The sequence below is a fragment of the Pteropus medius genome, unplaced genomic scaffold, assembly GCF_902729225.1.
Source record: "Pteropus medius unplaced genomic scaffold, Ma_sr-lr_union100, whole genome shotgun sequence".
Taxonomy (NCBI): Eukaryota; Metazoa; Chordata; class Mammalia; order Chiroptera; family Pteropodidae; genus Pteropus; species Pteropus medius.
Genome location: NW_024344321.1, coordinates 503,720 through 526,486, shown reverse-complemented (window position 1 = coordinate 526,486; position 22,767 = coordinate 503,720). Strand labels below are relative to the sequence as shown.

At 43.3% G+C, this 22,767-nt stretch overlaps 2 protein-coding genes across 5 annotated transcripts; both read right to left on the bottom strand.

Annotated features, from left to right (window-relative positions):
* Positions 1–3,591: 3,591 nt before the first annotated feature.
* SLC39A2 (solute carrier family 39 member 2) lies at positions 3,592–5,855 on the bottom strand. 3 transcript variants are annotated; one of them, XM_039869850.1, is made up of 4 exons: positions 5,585–5,699; positions 5,265–5,395; positions 4,965–5,015; positions 3,592–4,538 (listed from the first exon to the last, which is right to left on the bottom strand). In XM_039869850.1, the coding sequence occupies exons 1-4, from the start codon at positions 5,697–5,699 to the stop codon at positions 3,906–3,908; spliced, it is 930 nt and encodes a 309-aa protein (XP_039725784.1). In that variant the 3' UTR covers positions 3,592–3,905. The 3 variants fall into 3 exon arrangements, with proteins under 3 accessions (XP_039725784.1, XP_039725785.1, XP_039725786.1); XM_039869851.1 differs by lacking the exon at positions 4,965–5,015 and having other exon boundaries at positions 5,585–5,855; XM_039869852.1 differs by lacking the exon at positions 3,592–4,538 and having other exon boundaries at positions 4,872–5,010; positions 5,585–5,855.
* Positions 5,856–6,906: 1,051 nt separating this feature from the next.
* On the bottom strand, positions 6,907–12,778 carry METTL17 (methyltransferase like 17). Of its 2 annotated transcripts, XM_039869835.1 has the most exons (14): positions 12,603–12,778; positions 12,300–12,453; positions 12,080–12,214; positions 11,113–11,194; positions 10,780–10,861; positions 10,403–10,476; positions 9,791–9,885; positions 9,352–9,422; positions 9,053–9,160; positions 8,720–8,788; positions 7,985–8,035; positions 7,632–7,724; positions 7,228–7,412; positions 6,907–7,155 (listed from the first exon to the last, which is right to left on the bottom strand). In XM_039869835.1, exons 1-14 carry the CDS (start codon positions 12,753–12,755, stop codon positions 7,050–7,052), a joined length of 1,458 nt encoding a protein of 485 aa, XP_039725769.1. In that variant the 5' UTR covers positions 12,756–12,778; the 3' UTR covers positions 6,907–7,049. The 2 variants fall into 2 exon arrangements, with proteins under 2 accessions (XP_039725769.1, XP_039725770.1); XM_039869836.1 differs by lacking the exon at positions 7,228–7,412 and having other exon boundaries at positions 6,913–7,155.
* Positions 12,779–22,767: the final 9,989 nt, after the last annotated feature.

The following is a 22,767-nucleotide window of genomic DNA, read 5'->3' as shown; positions in this document are numbered from 1 at the left end:
TAGAAGTCCAAAATAGCTAAGAGAGTTCAATGGGAAGGAGAAAAAACTAAAGAATACAGTGACAAGAGCCTTGTGGCATCAGCTCGAAAACTGTGGAACTCATGAAGAGATTTTAAAGAGTAATTCTCTGAAGGTACACAAATAGTGAAACTAACAGGAGGGATGGATAAATAAATAGGAAAAGTAGAATGCTTTGTGTATTAGACATTCAATAAATCTAGTAACTCAGAACAAACTTGAAATAAAAAAGAAATAATCAAAACTAGTGTCTTTAAGCACCTCCATGGACTGGGGCCTGTACCCTTTTTGCTTCACCTTTGCTAGTGGCCATGGGCTCTTCCTTTAGGTCACTTGGGTGTGAGGGTGTCTGGCTAGTTGGCACATCCACACGTACCAACTTATACCAATTCTGGCTGCCAGTCCTTGTATTCTATCAACCAGAGCCAGGAGCGAGGGACTCTGGCCTATGTTGAGGGAGGCAAGACCCTGGGAAACTGCCTTCAAGGGAGGGGTGAAGTGGAACAAATTATCTCACAAGAAGTTCATCTGGAGCTCTTCAGGTTTTGTTCCTGGTTGTCTCTTGTTCTCTGACTGACCTCCTGCCCTGCTTTGGGATATTTGCTAAACTCTGGTTTCTCTTTGATGTTGTTCCCCATTTCCTTGTCTTCATAAATTATAACCTTACAACTGCAATATCCAAACCTAATCCTCAGCTTATAAGCAGAGGAAAGGTGGGGGAGGGAGAGCCATTTATTGGCGCAAAAATGGAAACCTGGCTCTAGGTGGGAGGGCAGTCAGAGGTCTCATTCTTCTGATTTCATTTTTTCTTCCTGTTTAGATATATAAAAAGTACATGTATGTGGATGGAGAAGGGGTTGGGGAAGGGGCACGGGGGTTGAGGAGACTTGAAAATTGTTCCACATAAATTCTCTTGTGACTATTCCAACTAGCTTCTTCTCATCCTTTTTCCCATCCTACATATCTTCCCTCCTATTTTTATTTTTCAACTCTCATGATTTTAATGTCCTTCAGTTACAACCTGTCTCTCAAGGATGAATCAAGGTTCACTACTAATTCTGGCTTCTAGTCACCCTGCCCCAGCTAACTCAGCTCTCCCTCCTGTCCTGTGGTTCTCATGCCTGTTCTTAATTCCATCCTTCCTTGTTTCAATCTCATTTAAAATCACTTTCATCTTCTGCTCCCTTAGAGCCCTCTCTGGCTTCTTGCTGGGATCCATATCTTTTGAAAATGATCAAGATTGTTCCCTTTTCTGATCCTGATGTTCTCTCTAGGGAGCCATTCTCTAGCTTTATTCCAGCTTTTGATACAATATGGTCCGAACTAAAGATGTTTTTGGTTCTGGTTGGTAAGGATCTTAGGAAAGGGAAAGGAAATGGTCGTAGGGAGGAAAGAAAGCATTGATGTTTGGAAGCAGAGGCAGCTAAAGGGAAATCAAAGGGCTCTTGGGTTGGGAGGAGGCAAAAAGCATGATTCATCTGTGCTTGAAATCTCCTGACCTCTGTTCATTTACCTCAAATGCTGATAGCTTCAGTGACCCAGAAACATGAAGAGCCTCGGAGTCTACTGTACTTCTCAAGTCTCCTTTCCATAGTCATACAAATTCTCTATACCAGAAGTAGTTCTCTAACATCCATATAATCATGTCCCTTCCCATGCATCCTTCTGAAATCCTAGCAAGATCACTTAAGTCGAAAGCAGCAGGGTTTGATGGCATGCTGGATGTTTTTCGCTGGCTCCTCTAAATTTGTTTCTGAGCAGTGCTTCCTGAGGCCGATCTATCTGCGATGTACCACCAGACATTTTTGTCCTTTGCCTTCTGTTTGGGCATGATCAACGAGAGACATGGCAATATATCCAAGAGTAGGAGAGTAAAAGTTTTCCTCTGGCTTCTTGTGGAGTCCTTGCATGCTGGTTGTCCCCTTCCACCAAAGGCCACAGCTCTTAGTGGACGGCTCTCTCCAGTTTCAGGTAACTGCTCCTTCTCTTCAGCCCAGGTAACAGCATTGCTGTTACTGAGCCCCAGGCTGTTGCACCATGTTTGTTGCTCTGTCCTAACTCTGCCCACACCTTCTGCACCCTCCCTTTATTAAACTTTCCTCAGTGATTCAGTGTGCTCTCTGCTTTTTCCTGAGACCTAACATATAAGATGGGAGGTACAGGTAAAGTAAAGGTGGGGAAGGTAAAGGTAAGGAGGAGAGAGTCTATATATCGAACTTTTCTTAGAATCACGGAAACATGAGTTTGAAGCCCAGCTAGCTTTATGATCAAGTTATTTAACTTTCCTGAGTGCATGACCCTGGACTTACAAGGGGGATGATATCTACCTGGCAGGGTGGAAAGGTGAGAAAATATGTGTGGAGGAGGATGACATCTACCTGGCAGGGTTGGAAAGATGAGAAAATATGTGTGGAGGCAACAGCACAGTGCCTGGCACAAGCAGGTGCTCAGTGTGGAAACTCTGTTATTATTATTACAACATACTAGGTGCTGTTCCGAGCATGTTACGTGTGAGTGCATTTAGTACTGAAGGGAAACGGAATAGGACGGTGCTTCAGGGAAATGATTTCCTGTGTCAGACATTTTACTTCGTTTTGCCTTTAGCTTGGCTTCTCCCTGATCATCCCTGGGTGTGTAAGCTGGGCCTGTGAGGAGGTTTGCATATCTTAATTTGTGGGGAGGTGAATGGGATGGACAGAAGACAGAAATGAAATGAGAGATGAGAATGAAACTTGGGAGACCTCGCTCATGTTAAGGCCATTTGGACTTCTACACTGAAAATATTCGAAGGGGCAAACTGGTGAGGGTGTGTGAGCTCACAGGGCACACCTCTTTACCTGTTTCTCTACCAAGTCTGAGATATTCCTCCATCAGGGGCTGGGCAGCCGTCATCCTTCTCCTCCTCATGTAGATAATGTTTTTGTATTTGTGCAGTTTTGAAGAAAAGCAACACATTGTAGCGGTTACTCAACTGTAAGACACATGGTCCAGTGGGGAGGGGCCAAAGGCATAGTGGCAGGTAGGGCAGGCAGAAGGAAAGCCACCATGTGGCAGCACCAAGTAATCACCCTTGGCATTTATCGGCGCCTTTCTCCCTTTCCAAACATACTGCTTTTTAATTCCTCAGCACAAGGCAACCTGGAGACAGAGGCTCAAAGAACAATCATGCCCCAAAGGCCACACAGGGCTCACTGTGAAAAATAGGAACCAGATGGAAGTAGACTCCATTGAGCCTGATCTCAAGAGTCTGTTGGACATGTTTCAGGTGGCTGATAATAGGTACTGGGAGTGGGGTGGGTGTGGTTATTGTAGGGAAAAAATCTAGATCCCCATGGTTTCTGTTTTTAAAACTCTTTTCTCTAAATGCTGAAAACTCTGGCTTAATATCTAAACACTTGTGACTAATGTTAGAATTTCAGCAATGCTCCCATGTCTGGTGGGCATAGCTGCAATTACCAAAATGGCTGGAGGCCCTAATTCCAGAAGAAAAGAGTGCGTCTAACACTCACCCTCCCCACTCCCCATTCCACCAGGCAGCTCTTAGGCAACCTGAAGAAATGAAGTACAGCATGGTTGAAGGGGAAGGGTAAAATGGACATTTTATTACATATGGTAGCAAAAATGGGATGAGTCAAATCTGGAGAGATGGTCTTCATATCAATTCTCCAATGTATAAGCCCTCAACCTAAATAAACATCTTTTTCTCAGTCTTGGATGAGCAATGGGATCTCATGTAGGAAAAGCTGGGGCCCAGTTCATGGGGGATGATGCCTAGTAAATGCCACTTAGTCTCACTGAAGATGTCTGAGGGCCAAAGCCATTTGGGAGGTGCCTCCTGGGGGTAGGAGATCATTCTAGAGGAGTCTGTGAGAGAAGTCAGGAATCTCTCAGGCCCACAATGCAATAAGAGCCATGAAGGCAAAACCAGCGGCTACACAGCCCCACTTGGCCAGAGGAGCTTCAGGACCAGCCAGCTCCCGGGGCAGAATTTCTAGGAAGGTGACATACAGGAAGGTGCCAGCTGCCACACTCTCTAACACAGCTTGGGCTAAGCCTCGTGCCCCTTCAGAGTCTCCTCCAGCCACAGCCAGCCCTAGGGCTAGTCCCAGGGGGGACATGAGCGCGAACAACAGTATGGAGAACACGGCCCATCGGGACTCAGTGCCTGTCTGCACCAGCCGCAGTCCTACACCAAACACTACGAGCCCCTTGTGAGCCAGGACAGCAAGACAGAGCTGCACGGTAGCTGCTACTGTTGTCTGCAGCCCCACAGCTAGACCTTCAAACACCGAGTGGAAGGAGAGTGAGAGCAGGAGGATGAGGGCTCGAAAGGGGCTGCGTGAGGGCGAGGGCAGAGGTCCATGGCTGTGGAATCCGAGCACGTGAGCGCCCCCGCATTCCTCCTCCTGCACTTCGGATCCTCCAGCAGCTCCAGGACAGCACTGCAGTGCCAGCGACTCCATAAAGAAGACCAAGAAGAAGCCCAGGGAGATGACAAGCTCTCCGTAGGGATAGTCCATCTGGGAACAGAGAGAGGGGCTGTGAGACGGGAAAGGAAGGAAGGAGGTGCAAAGGATGGACTGAGGAGAATGGGAAATGTGGAACTAGAACATAAAAAAGGGTCGAGAATGAAGTCCAGAAGAGATACGGACATGTGACATCAAGGTACCAGAGGACCAAGGGATACAGGGGCAGTAGGATTAGAAATATGAGGAAAAGATGTGAAGCATATCAAAGAGTGCAGAGAAAGAATGCAAGAGCAAACCAAGAGCTTGGTCTGGGGTTCCATAAACCGAAAAGGATCATGTTGGCTCCTCCTACAGTGTCCGAGCTGAGGAGCAGAGGGTTCTGGTATTCCTCACGTTCTCCTCTCCAAAGGCTCTGGGGCCGAGAGGAGTCTCTGGTTCTCCTCACCCTCCAGATAGGGGCTGGTGAGAGATACTTACATGAGCTGAATCAGCATCACCAGAAAAATTTCCCTTACTTTCTGTCCTGTTCTATGGAAGAAAAAGCAGAAATTAGATGGAGGATGGAGCAGCTCAGTTTCCTGTCCTGTCCCTTCGGCTCCATTGCTTTCTTTAAAGCCCAGTCTGACCTCTTGTCATTATTCCACACAACACAGGAGCTGTCATCTTCTCTGTCGTTCCACCCAGGAGTCATGTCTTTGGCTCCATCACTTTGTCCTCTTTCTTCCCTTGGTTCTGTTCATCATTCCGGCCTCCCAGCCCTGATACTCAGCTGCTCACCTGCATCTCAAATTTCTGGATTTCCGTTTCCATTCCCTCCAGGGCTTCAGCGGTCATGTGCATGAGCCCTGCTCCCAGGAAAACACCGGCAGAAATGCAGCCCAGGAGGCTGAGGACCCGGCGGTGACGACCTAATGAAAAGCAGGAGTTATAATCCAGTTGGCAATGAGGAGATGGACAAAGGTGACTAAAGAGCAACAGGCAGCACCAGACATCCCAAGCTTGGGGATGGTGAGAGAATCAGAGCAAGGTGTCAGGATAAGGTGACAGGGTTGAAGTCAGACCCGCGTTATGCAGACAAAGATACGGAAGGGCTATACCTGTGGCCGCCTCGATCTGGAACCATTTGAAGCAGATGGGAATAAGGCCACAGACCAGGGTGAGAGCCAGCAGGGCAAACAGGCAGCCAATTTTCACCCCTAGTAGTGGCTCCATCCTTGGGCCTCAGAATGACAAATGGAGCTACAAGCTTTGGAGCAAGTGTGGTGCCTTAGGTGGTCAAAGCTGCAGTGTCCACTCCTGCGATTGAGGAAGGTGTTGGGATCCTCTCTGTTCTGTGCTGCCTCTGCTTACGCAGCCTTGCATAGCTGACTGGGGCCCTGCCCCAGCTTCCCGCCCTCCCCCTACATGAAGGCCCCTCCCCTGGCTCACACTGAAACCAGAAACTCCAGACTCCCTCCCTGTCAGGCACAGCCCTGTGCTCTGTCTCCTCTTCTTCAAGTCATGACTAATCCAAGGGCTGTGGACTGTCTTGGTTCATGCCCAGGGCTGGTCTAATCCCAAATGGGACAGTCTATGGTAGCTACTTCTCAGCTGTTTCATGCTGGGGACAATCTGGTCCTGCCTCACTTGGGACATTTGATCTAAGCCTTCCATATCCTCTACACCCTAACCCAAGTTTTACAGGCTGCTATGCTGATACCTGAACCATATGCTTTCAAAGGGGATTTGGGGCCATCTGGGGATAGAGGAGGTGGAGCAGAGGGCCGGTCCTGCCACCACTCTGTGGGAACTAGTAGATGAGGGGACTCCCCTTTTCTATAACCCCAGAAAAGTAGCTCCAGGTATGGAAATTTCCAGTATTACAATGTTGTTACTGGTACAACTTCCGACTGTGCCTGTTTCCTGATATATACTGTGGGAGAGCGACTAAGAGTTTTAATACGAAGAAAGTTGCTCTAGCTCTGAAAACAGCAAGGCCTACCGGAAAACTGAGAAATGAACCAAGTAAACTAAAGGATCCTAGACATACATGGGTGGAATGGAAGATGTAGTTCTGATGGGGATCAACTCTTGAGGAAAACGTATGAAGCAAACTCTGAGGGAACTGATGAACCCTAAAAAAAGACGAAAAGGAAGGAGAGAAAAAGCTAGAGGCTAGGCAGCTGCTGGTTCCCTATTCAGGTGGCCTAACAACCCTGAGACCCGTTGAGCCAGTTCTCAGAGCGCCGGGGCGGCTTTCCCCACTACTCCAGATTACCTCCCTGGGAAATCCAGGTCTCTGGTGGAAGCAGCAATATTCTTACAGCAGAGGGCGAGCTTGAGATTTGTGTGGGAAGATAAGACAGGCATGGAAAGTCATTTCGTTACAGGCCAGGCCATGATGACCTACCTCTATACCTTTCAAGAATCACAAGATCCATTTCCATTCTTTGAAAACTTTTGTTTATTATTATTAAAACCTCAAAGACAGATATATAGGGGTCCCAGCGCTCCCATCCTGGATACCAGGTAGCTTTAGCCTTGGCAAGTACGATAGAAGAAAACTCTTGTTACACATCCTTGTCAGCTCTCAGGTGGATCTTCAGCAGAGGATGGAGAAGGCTCAGATGGCGTGGTCACAGGTAAAAGATCTCCCCAGGAGCTGACACGGGCACAGCGATACAAATCCCTATGGGATAGAGGTCAACGTGGGCTTCAGGTTCCTGACACCTCCCACTAATTTTGATCACAACTTCTATACCTGCCATGGCGGCGGGCTGTGATCACAGCATGCTGCATATGCCCATCTGGACAACATAGGTGACAATGCACATGGCGTGGCCGTTTAAGGACAGGCTGAGTGATCCGGGGCCAGCGATTAGCCTCCTCTAGAGATCCCCGGGCAAGGATCACCATTGAGAACTTTTCCTCCTTTGGCTGCTTGTTCTAAGATAAGGATAGAGAGACTGTGTGGAGGAAAAAGATACTGGAAAAAGAAAATCTGACCCCAATTCTTGCAGCCCTTTTAATGTTCTACATCACACACATTTGGGCCCTAAAATTTCCAACCTATTCTCTAATTTCCCAACTCTTCCCACCCGATTCTTTTCTATTCTGCTTTCTCAGGCTATTTTCTCCCTGCTACAATATTCCCAGGGTACATACCCAGCTGAAGGGGATGGGATGGTAAGCCTGGGAAAAGCTACAGGCCAGGGGCTTAGAGGCTGTCAACTGGGGACAAGGAAGTTCATGGGGACACTGTAAATACACATAAAAGACATGAGGTAAGATAAAAGAACCACGAATCATAAAACTGAAAAACAGAGTTAAATGTTCAGGAAGGGCTAGGGATAAGGGAGCGCAGGAGCGGGGAGCAGGGAGAGCAGGGCAACCACTAAGAAATTAAATAGGGACACAAAGCAGTGGAGGGTGGGTGGCTTAGCTTTGCACTCTCACTTGTCCTGGCTACAGTTGAGCTCAGATCTTTGCGAGCTGGGAAAGGTAGAAGGAATACTTACTGGGGCAAAGACAAAACCAGGTCGAGGGTCCAGAGGTGACTTCTCCTTTCCCTGAAATCAAAGAAAATCAAAAAAATTAAGCTGGGCCTGAGGGGTCTATACCCACAAGTCAATCTCTGCACTCAGTCAATTGAGGATTCCTTTAACATTCAATTCTGGTAATTATTAACTACATTCTTTGAATTAAGTTTGCAATTTCTTTAATACTCCAAACAAAAAACTTTCTCTTTGCACCAAGAAAGGCAGGAACTTGGCCCATAAGATGGTGTTCTCCTTGTCAGCAACTCCGTTCTCAAAAAAATCCCACCCCAGGACAATTATATTTATGATTAGACACTGACTCATACAGTCCCAGAGTGATAAGGTTTTTGGCTCAGCAATGTCCCAGATCAGGGGTCTGCAAACTTTTTTTAAAAGGCCCAGAGAGTAGGCAAAATATGTCTCTGTCCCAGCTATTCAACTGCCATTTGTACTGTGAAAGTAGCCATACACAACAGACACTCGGATAAGCCTGGCTCATACAGACACAAGTGGCAGGCCAGATTTGATCCACAGGCTCTAGTTTGCCAACCACTACCCTATATTATAATGACTTTACATGTCTACTATCCTGAGTCACCCTTACCATTGTATGACAGTCTTTTCAGTTTGCAAGGGAGTACCAGTAATTGGTGACAGAAGTAGTGGTGGTGGTTGGCGGTGGCAGGGGAGAAGGGAGAAGGGAAAGACTTTTACCTTAAGGACCAGGTCCCTGGCTTCCATGAGAAGGCGGTGCCCTGCTTTTGTACCATTTTCTACCAGTATCTGTTCACAAAGAGGAAAACAAGCAGAAGCCCTGAACCACATGAAAACATAAATGTCAGTAGCTCTGTAAGAGCATTTAGATGGAAAAGTAATCCTAAAGGAAATGGCATTATATATAAGTTGGGGATGGAGACCCTAAAAGAAGGACAAAGGAATCTATGCCAGAGAGAAATGTATGAAGATAAGTTCCAATGAAGAGAAGGAAAGGCATGGAACCCATGAAGCTACTTTAAAGTTTTAAGGGAAAAAGGAATTTCGACTCACTAGAAAATCACTTGTCTTGCGCCACAAGGTTTGGACTACTTCAGTGCGGTCAGCTTTGCTGGGCAGCTCACTTAGGGAAAAGGCTGATACCACCACACTGAACTGTACCTGAGGACCAAGACAAGGAACATGACAGACCTAACATGTCCCCCTTCTAAGAGCACAACAAAATTCTATTTTCCTAAATTTCTTCTGCTGTTTTTTATCTTCTAACGCTCAATACTGGGTTGTGGAGCTGAGACCAAAGTTTTCTATCTGCCAAATTCCACATTTAGCATACTCTATACTTTGCTACTTGCCTTGGGTGACACAGGTAGAAACTGTCTGAAAAAGACACCTGGAACATAAGGCTCCCCAGATTCTGAACCACCTGTGGAGGAAAGGAGAGATATGGCAACTATGAGTCTAGGTATAAACTGAAGTGCTATCCTGATAAGAAACATGGCCCTGATAATTAAAATAATGCTAGATGAGAGTGAGATGCAATAGGGTAAGCAAACATTAAAAAGAACAGGAAGAATATTGGGTCACCTGTCCTGTTAATTTTACCCAACCCATCCGCAGTCCAGCAAAGGCCTCCACCACCCTCTGCTTGACCATAATAATGGAAGAAAACCACACTCATCTTTAACTTTTTGTCTTCTCCTTTACTCCTGAATAAAACACCCCTTCTAGTACTTCCTTTGCTTTCTTAACTAATTCAGCTTCAGACAGCCCTTTCTTATACCTTATCCTCACCTTTCAGTAGCTTTTCTGCCAAATCCAACATGGCAGGTGAACTGTCCACACACATATATTCACGTAGGCTCTGGCCCCAAATACTATGAGCGGCCCTAAGATGGCAAAATATAAATCACCAATTCTCATGACAAAGAGTCATTCCTGAAAGAGACTCCTTTACCCTTAACCCCACCACTGGCAAAAATGAGTGTTATGTTAAAATAGTTGGAAAATGAACAATGTTATTTTCTTATTTCATTTACAACTCCTTAAAATCACTTGTCTTGCGCCACAAGGTTTGGACTACTTCAGTGCGGTCAGCTTTGCTGGGCAGCTCACTTAAGGAGACTCAAAAAAACGACTTGTAGGCAAAAATATTTTGACGATATGTAAAACTTATGCCCTAGATTTCTTACCTTTTTTATCTTTCTAAACATAGGTCTATTCTTTTTCAGTTGACATTTAAGTTTTGGCCCTAATCCATATACCTTCTCATGCCTCGCCTAATCTGAGGGAGAAAACATTCTTGTTCTCAACTTTCCTGTTCTTCCTCTGGTTCCCCAGTCTCTTGAGATTGGCATAAGCATGGCTTTCTAGAGCTAGAATGGATGGAGACAGAGAGATACTTACCAGGTGACAGAACCAGTACCTGACCCAAAGTCCATCAAGGTTTGTGGTTGGAACTCTGGAATTCGAGTCTGGATCTGAACAAATAATACAATATCACGCAGTAGGATAAGTAGACACTTATTTAGGGACTTGGTAAATACGAATTAGGAGACCATCATAGAGGAGACGTGAATGGCTTTTGACAGTCAGTGTAAATACTTTATAGAACAGAAAGCTTCTAAACCTTTCTTGGGTCACAAAATCCTTTCAGAGGACAAAGAGAGCCTCTTAAAAAAATGCACAGGTAATGTCCCAAGAATCCTACTCCAGAAGACTACTTTATTGAATAAGAGAACTGATGGTAAAAGGGTTCAGGTGGGAAGCTGAGGGACTTTCACCTCATGGAATGCCCTGGAGACTGCTGCAAAGCCACCATCCAGTCTTGCTGCCATATACACCAGGCTGAGTCCCTCATTGTAGCTGCCAAAAAAATCACAGTCAAATCCACTGGGAAATAACCTCTATCCCATAGCTGCCTCTAGATTTTTAGGAAATGAAATCTTTGGAAAGGCTCTTCCACATCAGTACTTTCACTCCTTAACACAGAATAGTCCTGTGGAGCCTTACAAACCAGGTGGCTTTTTCAAACACAAGATTGTGTCATTGTACTTCTCCAACCCTCCTTCGAAAGTCAGACTTCTTTCTTCTGCAGCCCTTCTAGTCTCCCTTACCTCAGTTCTTGCCAATGGTAGGTAGTTTTACGCATGGCATGCAGCACTGCTTTACGAAGTTTCTCCTCTGTCTGAGATAAGTCTGGGGTGAGAACAAGGACTGGAAGTGAGGACCTAGGAAGAATAGGGCTCAGATCCAATATTTGAATTTACTGCCTGCCCATTTCTCCCCAACCCCCATCTGGGAAAAGCCTCAAAGCTTAAGAGAGAAGCCAAACCTAGAGAAAAATTTCAGGTAAGAATAACCACCACCACCACTACCAAGGGAGTATATCAGATAGTACTTTGCCTCTAAGAGTAGTTTATTCAACTCAACCCACCCCATCCCACAGCTTTTGTTCTATATTAAAGGGAAGTGTGGTCAAGATTTAAAAATAAGATAAGGACAATATTTTGTGGATTTCCTTATTTCCCCAAAACTTAAGTTATGAAATCTCCAATGTTCCTATAGGGAGGAAAAGGGCTTGGAAATCTTAAGACTCATGACTGTGTTCAGTTCAGTACTATTTTACCTACTGAGTGCCTACTATGAGCCAGGCACTGTGGGAAGTACAGGGAATACAAGATAAATAAAAGGCAGGTCTGTAATATGAAGGAGCTCACAGTCATGAAACAACTTGATGAGTTATACTTATTCTCTGATCCCTGAAAAGGGTTAAGTACTGGACAGGGGGCCATACAGGGACTTTATTTCAGTTGAACAAAAACTTAAGACGGTCCTAATCCAGTGGATTTGTAGAAACAAAAAGGTCTAGATTTCGGCACAATACTAAACAATTGTTGACCTTCACCAAAACCCCAAGGGCAACATCTGAAATAATCTATCTTCTCCTAGTAAAGCATTATTGTAATAACTGCTCTGTCCAGAAACTGTAGTACCTATTTGAGAAACTAAAATTATTTCTTACTTTTCATTTCCCATTGATATTTCAATTTGACCCAGTCTTTAATTATTCTTAAACCCTACCTGTGTTTTCCAGGAATTTTTTCTCAAGATGTACAGCCCGTCTTTGTAACTCCTCTGGCTCTATGGGTAAATGTCGGCTCCAGAGATAATTGGTCAGTGCTTGCACCTGCTTCTCCACATTGGGCATTGAGCATTCTGTGAACCAAAGATGAAAAGTGGCATCAGTTGCTTGCGGGCCCAGTTTCCGCTTCTTCGGCCTTCCTTTCCAACCATTACTCACCGAGCAGCAGTAACTGCGCGGTGTCAGTCAGTGCTTGGGGCAGCCGCAAGCGCGGCAGCTGCATGATGCCAGGGTGCCGGCGATGGGGCCTCTTCCCCAGAAAATCAGACTTGTTATCCACCTGAGATACGCCGGGCACAAGGGCGGCGAGAGCCTGCAGACGGGGAAAGAAAAGCTGATTGCGGGACAGAAGGTAAAGCTGGGGGAGCTCGCTAAGGGAGAGGCTACCAAGAGCGCTCTTCCTCCGAACAGCTGTTTCGGAGATCCAGAGTCTCTTTAAGAGCAGAAATAGCAGACACTCACCCGGGACGGGGAAGCTACACCAAGACCACGGCGCCATCTGCCTAAAGTCCATAGATACCTCGGTCCACTAGTGGTCGCCATGGCGCCGGAGACGAACCGGAAACGGAAATTCAGGTGCCTGTGACCCTCAGTCTCACTCGCCGCGGCGAACATCCTCTGCAGACTGTCGGCTTGGGGCAGTATCAGCCAATGAGGAGAGCGAGTGCATGCTAGTAGCCAATAAACAGTCGCTATGTAAATTACCCAGAGGGTGAGCGTGCGTGAATGAGACCTGGATCTCAGTTCCGACGTAACCAGCCGGAAGCCGGGTGGAATCAAGGCATATTTGGGAATGGTCTCGGGGTCCAGAAATCAAGTGGTGGGCGGGCCCTTTCCGGGGTCTCTAGGAATGTACGGTAGACAGGCAGACAATTTTCTGGATGTGTTAGTCGCTTGCGTTCCCTTGATTTTCTTTCTGGAGAACGCTGAAGTCTTGGTTTTTTAACCCCTTGTGTGAAAAGGGGGATGGTGTGGGGGAAGTGCAGTAACCGAAAATGAGATAAAAACCGGATTTAGGCGACCGAAGAGAATGAAAATTAATAGTTAATAGATTTAATGTTTTTTACATTTTAATGTCTCTTCATATTAAAGCGGTTTTCTTAGATATGTAGCTAACGCACAGAACATTATGTGCCAGATACTGTGGCAAGCAATTTTACATATTACTTCATTGAATCCCCACAATCCTATAAGATAGATTCTGTTGTTAAGCCCATTTTACAGCTGAGGAAAGTTTAGTCTTAAGGTGGTTAAATGCCACGCCCAAGACCATGAAGTTCCTTAGGTGAAAACAAGCTTTAAGCTTAGCCTCACTCTTAAGCTTCATCTTTAAGCATATGCCCTATTGCATATTGTTGGTATCTGGAATGCAGGTTAGCAAATTAAGAACAATGTGCTAAATGTTCTGAAATGTTAAATTAACATGTAGCATTAAAATGAATTCACTGTGCTGTAACCTCTTGATTCCTATAGCAAACACGTTAGTCATCGTTGGTTTATCTTAATCTGGTGACTAGATAGGTAAAAGTATTGAATTTACTATAACTTCAAGAGTCCAAGTATGATAATTAAAGGGTAAAATATGAGGAAGTATATCAGTTGGAGAGTTAAATGTCAGGTTTGCATTTAGAGTATTTAGCTTAGATTTTAATAAAGGAAGCCTTTGCTTTATAATCTAAATGCTCTGGATGGAGACTTGAGGGGTGCTTAGGACAGCTGTTGTAAGTTCCCCACTCACTGCTCTCCTCCCTTTCAGGTTCACCATCCCCCCACCTCTGCACACCCCCCTTTGATTCACACTGCCATGTTTAGCTTAATCTCTTGCAACACTTTGCTTTTACTTTAAATTACTGGCTCAAGTACAGTTGTCCCCCAGTATCCATAGGGAATTGGTTCCAGGACCCCTGTGGATACCAAAATTCTCCATGCTCAAGTCCCTTATATAAAAATGATGTATTTACATATAATCTAGGCACATTCCTCTGTTTACTTCATCTCTAGTTACTTATAATACCTAATACAATGTAAATGCTATATAAATAGTTGCTGAACTGTATTGTTTAGGGATTAACTTTCTGAAAAATTTTTTTCAAATATTTTTGATTTCTGGTTGGTCGAACCCACAGTTGTATAACCCATGGATGTGGAGGACTGATGATATTAGCAAAATAAAATATCCTTGTCACTGTAGGTTAGCTGGAGCATAAGATTGGCTATGTTATTTTTTGTTATACAGAGATAGAACATAGACATAAGATATTTGACCTCTGAAATTCAGCAGTCTGCATTTGAATTCTAGAGCAGCAAGGTAATAATAGTTGCTACCTCAAGTGTTTATTGAAGTGAGGGTTTAATGAGATAATGTCTGGGCCAAAGCAAACACGCAATATGTTTATGATATTATCATATATATTACATGTATTTTAGGAACATGAAAAGCTATAATCACTTTTATTTTGATTACGAATTCATGTCTTATTTCTAAGACGGACTTGAAAGTGGGGCTATTTGGAGACTGAGAAATAAGAAAGAGGAGACCTTGGTAGTGCCTCTAAATGTCCCTCCCATTTTTTAAAATTTATTTTTATTTTATTTTTTATCAAACTTCCAACACAGATGTGGCTTTCTTCATTCTGACACTAGTCTGATTAAGATAGTTCCCTTCCTTCAGGGATACATCTCAAAAACTGACTTAGACTAATCCAAAGTATTGTTCGTAAAAACAAAAACCTCTACATGAGGTGAGGATGTCCATAAGATAGCTAAAACAGCAAACACGATTCATCGTACATTGAAAATGCTTAATCAATATTCGTTGATGATGTTGATAAAGTGACTGCTCTGTGTTTCCAATTCCTTGGAAAAGCCCAGGATAGACTGGGTTGAGGATCTCAGGTTAATTGTTTGACCAGGTCACAATCTTCTCAAAGCACAGATGAGCCCAATTTCATGCCTGATGCATGACTTTTGCTATATTAACACATCATACTTTGACCTGGGTAATATTTCCAATTATTGGCTTTACATTAAAAAAAACAGTTGTCAGTGGGGAGAAACTAGACAATATTAAAGAGAAATACTCCCACCCCCAAATTAAGCACAGGAAAATAAAAAAGATTCTCTGAGGAAGGTTTGGATGATTTGGTTGGAGATGGATAAGGGCCAACTGGTCTTCTCCACTAGTTTATAAGAAAGGGAGATAGCTAATAATTAGATTTAGAGATACCCTCAACAGTAAGGGTGTGAAGCAACTGGAATAAGTTTATTAGGAAATTAAAGAAATTCTGCCATCAAAGATCCCAAAGAGTACCCTTTTAAAAAACCTCTTTCTTCATTTCCTTTAGTTGTTGTTGTTAATATTCAATTCTCTTAAGGCATCATTTGTTGTGTTTATTTGCATTTATGTGCCTTTTAGATTAGTCTTTATCTTTTAAATTATTTTACTTTTATTGTAACTTTTCCTATGTCACACTTCTTCTGAGTTTTTCTAATTGTGGTGCATATTGTTCTTTCATGTCTTGGATTATTAGCTTATTTTGAAATCACGGATTACAGCTTTAATCTGTTTTGTGGACACATCAGTGTTAGTTTAGGTTCTTGGCAAAGCAGACATTAAGATAGGATTAGACTTGTAATAGATTTATTGGGAGAAATGCCTGTGAGGGGATAAGGAAGAAGAAACCAAAAGAGGCAGGAAGAGCTGTTAAACTGTAATGAAAGAAGGAAAATGGATTGGATAGGAACAGATCTAAAAAAGTTTCAGCCAAGCCTGATGGAGAGTATTTGAGCCCAATGTAGCCACCAGAGGAGACTTGCATCTTGTAGAAATGAGCCTCACTTAGTATCACTACTATACTCATTTGAAAGTGGGCCATAGGAAGCATAGCAGATTCAGAGTGTGGCAGTTGGGGTTATTGGTCAGTTATGGTTCCCACAGCAGGAGATCTGAGTAGTGCATTTTCACAGCTTCCCTAGAGCCACACAGATCTACTTCTCCAAATAGATTCAAGGGACAATTCCTTCAAGTTGTGTATACACTTTCAAAGATTCAGAAGGCCAAGAATTACAAGAAGAAAGGAAATGTGTTTTATTTTTAGTAAAAAGTCAACGTTAAATGTAAAATCTTTAGGTTTAAGTTTCGAAGTATAGGCAATACTGAGAGAAAAGATCTATGATTCATACACATACTCTTGAATAATGCAACATTATTTCTGTCAATTAGCTGAGCAGGGAACAAGCGAATGTGTGGGGTAGACCAATAGGGACAGATACACACCATCTTAACAAGAACAGTCAGTATCTCAGTGCTAGGCTGCTGCCGATGGCCCAGTGACTGATGCTCATCAGTGACCTCCGCTTGTAGGATTTTCTTTCCTGTTTCTGCACAAAGAGGCTAGAGTCCCTCAAAGACTGGGGGTCATGATCTGCAGAAAGACAAATTTAACTTTCCCAGTAGAAGTACAGGAAGATTAGTGCTTGATGCTCAAGGTTCTGTGATGGTCTGGCTTTCCTAGCTTTTATGCTAAAACTTTTATGAGGTATTGAGGATTACAGGAGCCAGGAGCCTGAACCTATATCCTCGTCAGTTCTTCCACAGACTTCCTTCCCAAAACAAACAACATGTTTACATTACTTATTTTTCAAATATAAACACTTATCTACTTTAAAAACGTTCTCTCAAAAACATGTCTAAAAACAAGATTTAAATAAAAATGTTTTTAAAAGAACAATATGATTATAATTTGACAAGGTGAGGTGAAAACCCTTTGTCAAAACAAACTCACTTCAGGATCAGACATCCTTTAAAAATACTTAAACAAATCACACAAATCACAGTACGTATCCAATATAAATTGACTGAGATCCCTCTGATTTGTCTCCATGTGCCTTAGAGCTATAAGCAGTTTCCTATCATGACTCAGTCTTTCCGTCAACTGAGGACCACAGCCTAGGCTGGCCGGATTTCATCCCTGGCTCCATGTCACCAACCTAAAGGAAACCTGGGTGATAGAGTATGCATGGCTTATAGTAGAGCTTCACCAATAGGAGAAAAAGAAGTTGATGAGTACTCACTTCTGACGGGGCCTACAACAATATCTCTGCACTGGAGGACATCACTTACTGAGTCAAATGGGTTGTCATCTCTGAAATCTGGCAGAAAGTGGAAATAATGATAAGTAAAAGAAACTTATCATTAAAGTTTAATGATAAGTAAAATAAGTAAAAGAAACTTCCGGAACAGTACATCCATTTTGTTGTATGTTCACATGCGAAAAGTTTCTGAAGAATGAAATTGTTAAGGAAAGTCAAGCAAAACTTCATAAGTCTGGGATCGTTCTTGCTCCATCCTATATTTTCAGTTTTTCATCTATAAAATACCAACAGTTATTTAGGCTGGTCCAGATACCTCTGAGTGGGTTGATAAATAAGGTTCTTTGGTTAGAAGAGCATGTAATTTTGTTTTGCCAACAGTGATATATGTTGTTAACATTCTAAATTGAAACAAAGAACAAGATTTTTTTTAAATGACTCACTGGAGATAAACACAGGCTGCTCTTGGCTGGAGGCAACTAGCCTGGGAGCTTGGCCACTTTGGGCCCTGACCATTCTTGGAGGGCAGAGAACATCAGAAATAAAGAATGAGAAGTTTAATGAGAACAAGTCCCCACGATGATAATCACATACATTTGAAATGGCTCATTAGGAAAGGTCACCGCCATTGAGGTCAAATTTTAAACACAGTTTTCAGCTCTCGGTCTGTCATAGGGAAAATAACTGAAATAAGAGAAAGGTTAAATTGGTGATGGTACATCTCTAGGATGGAAAACTATGCTGCCACATGTTACACACTGGGAGGAAGTTTATGGTAATGGGAAAACATTCCCTTCATACTGTCAAGCAAAAAAAGCAGAACCATAAGATGATGTATTATATTACACATTTTAGTTTTGAATATATAACCAGAAAAAAGTGCTGGTAGGAAATCTGTAAATATTAAGAGACTTTATCTTTGGTTGCTGAGATTGCAATTATTATTATTATTTTCATTTGTGAGTTTTCCAGTTTTCAAAACTTTCAGTATTGAATATGTGTTCCTTCCCTAATAAGAAAAAATAAAAATGATATTTAAAATACTGACTCTTTAAATTAGACTTTCTGAGGTCCTTTTCAGACATACAAGACCTCTTTTCTTGGTATAGGAGAGACCACAACCTTGCCTAGAATTTTGGATTCTTCCTCTGGGTGGTAATACTGATAGAGGAATGTCTGTAACCCTAGGGTTTGTTCAAAGAATTCTTCATTGATTTCTATGAGGGTCAATACATTTCCTTTACCCAAGTACCCCTCAAGAAAAATGCTTCACCCTCTGCATAATTGAAATTTGCTCATTATTATCTTTCAGAAGGCTGATTGATAACACACACATACCGTCCAGAGAACCTCTACTTTTGTTACAAGAATGTTTTTCTTCGAGGTGAATCAGCATTTACTTCTCTCTTGGTCTCCTGCCATTCTTTCTTATAAAGGCAAAGCTTGGTGTCAGGAAGAACATATGAGCTTAGTATGAGGACGGATAGAATATCAGTAAAAGCACTGATATTTTTAAGCTATGGCAAAACATGAGGAAAAGGCAAAGAACTCCAACCAGCATCAGCCTTGACTGGTAATAACTGCTGCTGTGCATTATGGAAGGGAAGGGAGCTCTTGTCAGCGCAGTCACCTGCACAGATAATACATGTTAGCAGGGCAAACTTCGGAAGAGGGAGAAAATCTCATTTCTGTGTACATGTGTGAGTGCGTGTGTATGTACCTGTCATGGAGGTGATGTGTGAAATGGGTGGTATTCATGTGTGTCTCTCTCCGACAGACGTCCCTGCATAAGAAACTCAAATCTTAGGTGGAAAGAGAGATACTCTCTGCTGGGAGCAAGGGAGAGGGGATAACTGTCCTTGACTGACCTCTACTTTCTTGGTTCTAGACATTCCAGGCGAGCCTATGAGGATTCAGTGCCCCCCTGTAGTTGCCATTGTTCTTCCTAACTTTCCCCAGTTCTCAGTTCCCTTCCTAAGTCACTCCTGATTCTGGCTTCTAGTCACCCTGCCCCAGCTAACTCAGCTCTCCCTCCTGTCCTGTGGTTCTCATGCCTGTTCTTAATTCCATCCTTCCTTGTTTCAATCTCATTTAAAATCACATTCATCTTCTACTCCCTTAGAGCCCTCTCTGGCTTCTTGCTGGGATCCATATCTTTTGAAAATGATCAAGATTGTTCCCTTTTCTGATCCTGATGTTCTCTCTAGGGAGCCATTCTCTAGCTTTATTCCAGCTTTTGATACAATATGGTCCGAACTAAAGATGTTTTTGGTTCTGGTTGGTAAGGATCTTAGGAAAGGGAAAGGAAATGGTCGTAGGGAGGAAAGGAAGCATTGATGTTTGGAAGCAGAGGCAGCTAAAGGGAAATCAAAGGGCTCCTGGGTTGGGAGGAGGCAAAAAGCATGACTCATCTGTGCTTGAAATCTCCTGACCTCTGTTCGTTTACCTCAAATGCTGATAGCTTCAGTGACCCAGAAACATGAAGAGCCTCGGAGTCTACTGTACTTCTCAAGTCTCCTTTCCATAGTCATACAAATTCTCTATACCAGAAGTAGTTCTCTAACATCCATATAATCGTGTCCCTTCCCATGCATCCTTCTGAATTCCTGGCAAGATCACGTAAGCTGAAAGCAACAGAGAATTGATGGTACGCTGAATGTTTTCTGTTCAAAGGAAGAGAGGCAGACAGACTGGCCTTCTAAAGGCATAGCTGAAAATTTATTTATTTTTTGCATTCATTGCAGCAAAATCACTGTTGTTACAGTCTGTATTTTTACATAATTTATGTTCTTCTGACAGAAATGAAATGTCAAATTAGCCAATCTCTCTTGAATCATTATAGTTACTAGATAGGTTTTTTAAAAAAATAATTTCAATTTGTAGATATTTTGCTCTGTTAAGGCCATAGCACCTGGTATTGTCAACACAATTCTTAAAGCAATACTAAGATTTGCAAATGAATTGTGAGTTTTACATATCATTCTAACATTATAATTGGGTTGCACATGTTAAATTACCATGATCACAGTAAATATTATGGATCATTCTATCATATAAAATTCTATAACTTATGTTGCAATTTTTACCATTTCTTAAAGCAATAGCTCGATATATAGGGTATTGTAAAGAATTAGTATCCAGTTTCACACATGTTGTCCAAACCTATATATAAAGAAATTGTTGAATATTGCAGAATGTACATCAGCTGCCATGGGCAACTTTGGGAATATTGTGCTAATTTGTAAATACCTTCGGAGCTGTGAATTGGAACATGAAGAGAAAGAAGAAAAAAGATGCTTGGCCCATGACGCATCATAATATAAAAACACATCACAGTCATGCTATCTGAGAGGAAGAATTTGACAAGATAGTCTTTTATCAATATGCTTCTGCTGCCCAAATCCTTCCAATACTTGGAAGCAGTGTCTGCATCCTATCCTGGCAGAGGCACAATCTACAAGCAATCTTGTCGCTTGGATGTAGTCACCTTTTAAGGATTTGAGCCAGAGATAAGGAAACACGTTTCCCTTGGATTAGAGCAATGTCAGTCATGAAAGCAGAGATTAGGATTACGGGTTGCACTGGATCCCAAGTGGCAGAGGCACTTCTGTGTTCTTTAATAAATTTATTATTTTATTGTAATAGCCTGCTGAAATGTGAAAGGGTTAAAGGATAATTAAAATCTGAAACTGGACAAAGGAAGTCTATACCTTAGGCCTAGTTTCTGGAACCCCTGACTGCATTCTGTTAATCATGAAACTTGTAACAATGAGCTCATACGCTAACTGCCAATTTTAGCCTGTGTAACCCTGCTTGCTTGCGTGGCATGAAAAATAATCAATTGTATATGAGCTGAAAATTACTGTTTGGCCATCGCCCATGGAAACACTGGCTATTGCCCATGGGAACATAGGCAATCACCCATAGGAACATAATATTCTAACAACAAGCTTTCTGCTTCTGTACTCCCCGCTTGCACACCTGACCAGTGGGTTGACAGGTAGTGAATAGGAGAAAGACGGACCTTTGTGTTTAAGACAGAATGAGCAATGGGATTTGGGGCTTAAAAACCTTGTATCTTGGCATTTCGGGGCTGCTCCTTTGGAAGGACAGCCGCCGGCTAATAAACTGCCTCTATAATCAAAGCACTCAGGTTGAGTCTGGTTATTCTGGTCACAACATTTGGAGGCCCCAGCGAGATCTTCTCGTGGTTGGGACAACTGGTCTGTGCACCAGGGCGACAAGCCATTTGCGGTTGGGGAGGCCTCTAGGGCATTTGCCCTAGCCCACCGCCGTGGTTTCCCGCTTTGTGGAGCAAGATCCAGGGAGTGCTGAGGCAGTCCTGGTTAAGGGCCCAAGGGACCGTGCGGACGTCGGACGCGACAAGTAAGTCGGCGGTTGGCTGAGACTGTGACGACAGTTTTCTCAGTCCTGTTCCTGGTTTGTTAGTCTTTGTCTGTTTTGCTTTGTGTGCTTCATTGTGGAACTATGGGGCAATCACAGGGTAAGCTTACGCCACTTCAGTGCATGCTCAATCATTTTAAAGATTTTTGCCACAGGGCAAAGGCTTATGGCGCTTCAGTAACCTCTTTTGATTTGCAGCGGTTTTGTCAATTAGATTGGCCGACCTGAGTAGGATGGCCCTCCGAGGGATCATTTGATATGCAGACTGCATTCCGGGTTCGAAGTATTGTTTATGGGAACCCTGGGCATCCTGACCAAATTCCTTATATTGATGTATGGATTGACATTGTTTCTGATGCCCCTAAGTACTTACAGAATTGCAGTCGTGCCCCTGTTACTGTGATGGCAGCTATACCACAAGGCCTCAAAAAGCCCCACCGGTGCTACAGGGGCCTCCCTCAGAAGATGATTAGTATCCACCACCCTATAATGGTGACAGGGGTAGACGTCCTCCTCCGGAAGGACCAGAACCTCCTGTAACCCGGTCCAGGGGTCGTAGGCCACCTTCCCCTGATTCAACCTCCTGGAACCGGCTTCTGTTCAGGCCCCATTAAAGGTGGTTCTGGGAGGTGGGGGTGAACCTACTGTCATATATTCGCCATTCAGTACTAGTGATTTATATAATTGGAAATTGCAAACGCCATCCTTCTCAGAAAAATGACAAGGATTAACCTCCCTTCTGGAATCTATTTTCTTTACCCACCAGCCCACTTGGGATGATTGTCAGCAGCTTTTACAGGTTTTATTCACTACTGAAGAAAAGGAAAGAATTTTACGGGAGGCGGCTAGAGGAGTAACAGACCCAAATGGGCAGCCCACAGCAGACTTAACCAGGTTACAGGCTGTGTTTCCGACTCAATGTCCCCAGTGGGATCCAAATACAGATCAAGGTAAGGAGGCTCTCCTAAGGTATCACCAGTTTCTGCTACAGAGACTCCGGGCTGCTGCACGTAGACCAATAAATCTGTCCAAGGTAAGTGAAGTAATTCAGACTAAGGACGAGTCACCTGCAGCATTCTTGGAAAGACTATTAGAGTCTTACCGCCTATATACACCTATTGACCCGGAGGAC